The following is a 6,437-nucleotide window of genomic DNA, read 5'->3' on the forward strand; positions in this document are numbered from 1 at the left end:
TCTGAGGTAGCCGTCCAGCAGTCTCTGTGTCCTTCTGAGGTAGCCGTCCAGCAGTCTCTGTGTCCTTCTGAGGTAGCCGTCCAGCAGGCTCTGTGCCCTTCTGAGGTAGCCATCCAGCACGCTCTGTGTCCTGAGGTAACTGTCCAGCAGGCTCTGTTTCCTTCTGAGGTAACTGTCTAGCAGGCTCGGTGTCCCCTGAGGTAACCATCCAGCAGGCTCTGTGCCCTTCTGAGGTAGCCGTCCAGCAGGCTCTGTGTCCTTCTGAGGTAGCCGTCCAGCAGGCTCTGTGTCCTTCTGAGATCAAGCCTTTGTCGTGCTGAGAAGCAGTGGTGGGTCATCACCCCATTGTCACCGCCAGCCCTTGTCTTGACTTGTAAAGATTTCTAAACACTGGGTGTTCTGGAAATGCCTCAGAGCAGTGAGGAAAGGGACCTGTAATTGGGTACTTCCTGTTTGAAACAGAGTGGGGATAATACTCTCAGACCCATAAGTAAACACAAAGTTTCAGGTTCTTAGAACCAACTAAACTTGAATTGAAAAGCCAGAGCCCGCTTTGAGGATAATATTAAAGTAGCCAGTTGTAGGGGGAAATTTAATTCCCTTGTCTCAAGGTAATAACTTCTTCCGAGATTCTGAGAGAAAAAAAAAAAAAGACTGTCTTTTCCTTGGAGGTTTGGAGAAGGAAATGCTGCATTTGCAAGTTTTAGATCTGACACATGTGGTTCCAGTGTTGAAATGTTTGTTCTGGTTTGTTGGTCTGTTAGCCGATTCATGCCCAGAACCATGGTTTTGGAGTATAAGGCCCGTCTTTATGCAGTGGGTGTCATGTCTGCTCTCACTCATCCCATTAGCATGGAGGGCCCTCATCTGCCTCACAGCGGTGCTTTCGCTTGGTTGTCTGGTACCTCCAATGGCTGTGCTCCAAGTGAGTGAGGTACTAGTGACTTGTGGAGAGAGGTGGGCTCTGGGCTCACATCCTCTTCTCGGTTCCTGGAGGTGAGCTTTGGTGGCTCAGATGGCACGGAGCAGTGAGGGACCCTGGCTGCGGAGCTCAGGGACCTGGGCTCCAGGCTTCGTGCCTATTGAGCACAGTGCACACGTGGAACATGTGGAACGCGTTCTGACTAGCGTGGTGACCTGATTCTCAGGCAGTCAATCTCTCTCCACCACTCTCCCTTTCCCACAGAGAATTAGCTCCTACTTCGCTTTCCTAAGGTTTTGAGGGAATGGCATGAGTTAGTGTCAGTTCTAAGGGATACTTCTGGCAATCTTGTACTTGATCTGTGATAGCGATGCTGCTTTCCTGATATCTGTTGAACTGGTTCCTAAAGCGCCATGACCAGGGAGGGATACTTACGGAAGAAAGGGTTTACTTTGGGCTTACGGTTCCAGAGAGGGAGTCCGCGACAGTAGGATGGAGGGTGACGGCTGAACCGTTTCTGCCTTTGTCTCCCGCAGTCTGAAGTACACTATGAACTCTTTGCTGTGATCGCCCATGTGGGGCTGGCTGACTTCGGTCATTACTGTGCCTACATCCGGAATCCTGTGGATGGAAAATGGTTCTGCTTCAATGACTCCCATGTTTGTAGGGTGAGGAATATCATCCAAATTGCTGCTTGCCCCAGATTAGCAACTTCTAATAGATCCGGACCCTGGGGCTATCTAGATCCTCACCATGGAGCCTGTGTTCTGAATGGAGGTGCTGTTTATAAGTTCAAAGTTTCTTTTTTTTTTCTTTAAAGCTGCTCCTGGTTTATAAGTGTAAATGCACACTCAGCGCAGGGCCCAAGTTCTGGTCCTCTAGGCTCAGTGCCCTGTGCTTCAGACCGTGGGAACTCCTCTAAGGCCAGAGTTGTAACTCTTGGATAGGCATAACCACGTTTAAAGAGATTAATGGAGTTGTCAAGGAGGGCAAATCACAGTACCATGTATGCTAGGAACACCGAATATTGAGTCGGGTGCTGACTTCTTCCTTATGCATTGCTAGGTGACCTGGGAGGACGTCCAGTGTACCTACGGCAATCACAGATATCGCTGGTAAGAGCAGGGCCGGCTTGGTGAACTCACTCTGAATTCCTGGCTGTGGGAAACTCTCATGACTTCAGCTGCTACTTACATTCTGATAACTCCCCTGAGACTAACTAGCCAGCTTCATCTGTGACTTTCCAGCGCACTACACCGTGCTTTTCTTGATAGTAAGATTTCAGTAACGCCAGTGGGTTTGTAATGGAGTCCAAATGCCGCGTCTGCCATTTCCTACCTAACTGCAAAGTCCCCCTGTGTTTCGTTACTCATGGCCTTTTCCCATGGTGCAAAGCCTTTACGGATTGACCCAGGCAGATCCGTGGGCTTCTCACGTGCTATCATTGTATCTTAAGCACGCGTCCCTATGACAGAGACCATCTCTTAATTGCTTGCTTATATAACTTTCGTTCACATGTCACGTGTACTCTTTGAGGGGAAAAGGTCACTCTTTCCATCTCTTCATGTCTGCCAGTCGCTTGCATTTACTAAGAGTCAACAAATAGCTCTTAAAACCAATCATGACTCCGGGCCGCTGCAGAGAAAAATAAAGCAGGGGGAAGACAGATCCAAGGGTCTTTGTAAAGCTTTGCCTGCTTTTTTTTTTCTGGTCTGGAGACAATGGCATACACAAAAGGTGATCCGAGATGACTTTCAGCTCAGAGGCAGGCGGGACCACTTGAGAAATAAAGAAGTCGATACATTTGTGTTGAAATCCTCCTTCAGCCCACTTGCCAGCTTTCTTTTGTTTCTTCAAAGAAGCTCTACAGGATGCCAGATCTTTGTTTCCGATTGTTCCCGATGCCCTTCTGATTTAGGCCAGGGACTGGCAGGCTGTCTGTAGAGAGCGAGGGAGGAAGTTCTCAGCTGTGGAGCACAGCTCCTGGTGCAGCTGCGTGGCACCGCCCTTGTGGCGCTGAAGAGTCTGTGGACAATACGTGGACAACCGATTGAAATCGGCTGTGTGGCTGAGCGTATTTGCAGAAGCAGAGTTAGATTTAGTTTGTGGTCCCACAATTTTTCACCATATGATTTAGATGCCAACTAATAACCACTCACTGGGGTCATGGGTTAGATGGATGCTTGACCTAAGAGCTGGGAAGTTTACTGATGCATGTTGTGTCCTGGATTCGCTGCGGATGCTTCATTTTTCTGTGCTGATGTGCTCTTTGCTTTCTAGGCGGGAAACTGCTTATCTCTTGGTTTACATGAAGATCGGATCCTGATGGATATACTCACCGGCAGTGGTGGACTCTTATTTTCCTTTCCTGTACCCATGTTTGCTGCACCTTCAATGAGAATCATAATTTAAAAAACACAGTTAAACCTTATTTATAAGCAGAAGTTAATATTGCTGTGGCTTGGATGTGGCTTGTTTCCTGAAAGCTCACATACAGGAGGCATGGTTCTTAGTGTGTCGATACTTAGGTGGTAGAACCTTTAAGAGACAAGGCCCCATGGGAGGGTCATTGGTCCATGGGATCTCTCTTCTGTGCACTAATGGTTCTTTCTCTGTTTCTCTACCATGCTATGATCCCATATGGTCCACAATATGATGCCAGTGTCATGTTGGCTGGATCCTCCAGCCATTAAAATTTTCAATCAAATAAAGGTTATCACACATGACTCAGCCTCAGGTATTTTGTGACAACAACAGAAAATGCATGAACATAATTGTTATATAATTGTATAATTGTAATGTAAATACCTAGCAATGACCGCACATAGGTCTGGATCAGTTGGAATGGGTAATTTCTGTCGCAGCCACCCTCGACCCACAAGGATGACGCGACCACCGGAGCTCTTCTCACTGCAGTTTTATTCCAGGACTTTTTACACTTCTCTCTCTCTTCCCCTCTTTCTCTTCCTCTCTCCCCCTTCTTCTCTTTCTCTTTTTTCCTCTCTGTCCGTTGACCTCTCTCCTTTTTTTCCTCTCTCTCCTTTCCTCTCTTCTCTCCTTTTTCTTTTTCCCTCTCTCTTTCTCTTCTCTCTCTTCCTTTCTCTCTCTCCTCTCTCTCTGTTGACCTCTCTCCTCTCTCCTTTTTTCCTCTCTGCCTCCTCTTTTCTTCTCCTCTCTCCTCTTTCCTTGACCTCTCTCCCCGGGCAAACCTCTCCCAGCCCTTAAGTAGGCATGGGCTGCCAACCCCGAACTGCCAGGTGGGCACTGCCCATAGGCCCATGCATATGCAAGCAGCTGATGATCATTGCGTGATCATAGCATAGGTCAGGCTTTAGCCATAGGAGTTGATTATACATCTCCATCAGTTGTGATTCCACGCAGCTCGCTACAGTTCCCCCTTTTGTTTTGTAAAGCAACAGGTAAGAGTAGAGGTCTGATCTCTGTTAAAAATGAAACATGTACTAGTGTTTGTCCAGGTGTCATCCACTCAGAGAACACTAGACCTGTCCGGTGCCTTTTTACAGAGGTGGGAGCTAGACACCAACCCGCATGCAATCAGACTTGCTCTTCTTGAGGTTGATGTATGCTTACCTCAAGTGCAGTGCACAAGCCTTGCATCCTGTGCTCGCTTACATCTCTAGTCAAACTTGGGGAGACTGTCCTGCTTCAATGACCGTGAAGGCCTGAATGATCATAACTGCATTGCAATGCTGTGAAACCCTTCTGTAGCAAATGCACCATAGGCATACCAGGGAGGCAAGTACCATTAAGCCTTGTTAGGGCTCTTATTCCCGCCCACTCCCTCAGATGATCCACGGAGTGATCCAGGAAGATAGTTCTTCTGCCAGGCTGGTGGTATCCAAGCATGTGGAATCTGCAGTCACCATCGTCACCCGCAACTTTTCCAGTTGTTGTTCGAATTTACCAGACCAATTACCTAAAAGATAGACAAATCTTTAGACAGATTTGAATGAGTCATTTTGAATGCTGGTCACACACACAGCCTCGGATGGATAGAAATGTCTGACAGACTAGGGTATAGACTTGCCTCTAATAACATATCCCAGCTGCCATACCCCGGTGGCACATTCATTCTTGTCAGCTGAGTGCATGGAAGACACCTTCTCCCTCGTGCACCTCTTTGGCTTCCCTAGCAACCCAGCTGATCCTTAAATCAATCCCCGCTTAAATCGTGTTTTAGGGAATTTGGGCGTTGTCAATTTCTCTGGCTACTTCCTGCTGAGTGGGGACGTTGAATTCTTACGGGTTTTTACTGCAATTTACTGCCATTTTCTAGTTGAGCTCGGACACGGGTTGCGGCGACAGGGGAGAGGCAGAGACTTCACTTCCCCACCGAACTGTAAGGTGGAGGCGTGGTGAGGTTGAGAGGCCAGCCCCGACAGGGCTGGGACAGAGGTGTAGGCCAACAGATCTTATTCTATGCCCTGAGGCAGGTCCCGGTGTTTGCAGCTTCGCAGACCCTCAGTGCTGCTTGGCCTTGGAGCCGCCTAGAGCTCCTTGGTCTTGGAGCCGCAGCTGCTCACACTCCACTACAAACTCCGGAGGTCTAGGTAACTCAAACCACATGAATATCACTCCCTTCCTTAGCATACCTTGTTCGGTGGCAAAATCTAGATCTCTACCAGGCTTATCCCAGGATGACACATTAAGATTGGCAGAGACGGCAAACAAGAAGCAATTGTGTCACATTTAGCCAAAAACCTCTCCAAAGCGCTCCTTAATAGCTCGTTAAGAGCTAGAAAAATCAGGTGTGATGTTGAAGCACCCATTCTAAAATCCAATTCTTCCTTTTAGTTTCATTTTAAACCTTCCACTTTGGTCGTGGCCCTCACTTTACACCGTCCGCTTTGGTCGCGGCCCTATTACCCCCACTCTCCCTTCTTCTACTGGCAAGAGCGGAAAACCTGCTTTTTGTTGCGGATCCCCAATCTTTACCTTGAGGATTATTTGGTGCACCCCCTGACTGCAGTAAGTTCTGGGCTCCACAGAGAGAGGTTTGGAGGTTCCCTGTACGCTTGTCCCCGTACGGGCCACCACTTGTCACGTCCACCATCGACCCACAAGGATGACGCGACCACCAGAGCTCTTCTCACTGCAGTTTATTCCAGAACTTTTTACACTTCTCTCTCTCTTCCCCTTTTTCCTCTCTCTCCTTCCTCTCTCTTTGACCTCTCTCCTTTTTTCCTCTCTCCTTGGGCAAACCCTCTCCCAGCCCTTAAGTAGGCATGGGCTGCCAATCCCGGATTGCCAGGTGGGTATTGCCCATAGGTTCACGCTTATGTAAGCAGCTGATAATCATTGCATGATCAGGCATAGGTCAGGCCTTAGCCATCTCAAGAGTTGATTATACATCTCCATATCTCCATCAGTTGTGATTCCACGCAGCTCGCTACAAATTTCACCAGGGGATCTGGCTAGATCATGGTCCTGATGTGGCCTTCAGTACAAGACATGACCACAGTTGGGAAACTGGGAATCCAGGCATTGTCGGAGA

The 6,437-nt window shown here is 48.3% G+C and overlaps 1 protein-coding gene across 1 annotated transcript in view; it reads left to right on the top strand.

The window, feature by feature from the left end:
* Usp18 (ubiquitin specific peptidase 18) overlaps positions 1 to 3,646 on the top strand; it is a 15,168-nt gene extending 11,522 nt beyond the window's left edge. The window contains exons 8-10 of the mRNA XM_005365156.1: positions 1,459 to 1,590; positions 1,988 to 2,037; positions 3,203 to 3,646. Coding sequence (XP_005365213.1) covers positions 1,459 to 1,590; positions 1,988 to 2,037; positions 3,203 to 3,248 — 228 coding nt within the window. The 3' untranslated portion in view covers positions 3,249 to 3,646. The remainder of the gene's footprint in view (positions 1 to 1,458; positions 1,591 to 1,987; positions 2,038 to 3,202) is intronic.
* The last annotated feature ends 2,791 nt before the right edge of the window (positions 3,647 to 6,437 follow it).

Source organism: Microtus ochrogaster, unplaced genomic scaffold, assembly GCF_000317375.1.
Source record: "Microtus ochrogaster isolate Prairie Vole_2 unplaced genomic scaffold, MicOch1.0 UNK1, whole genome shotgun sequence".
NCBI classification, from domain to species: Eukaryota; Metazoa; Chordata; class Mammalia; order Rodentia; family Cricetidae; genus Microtus; species Microtus ochrogaster.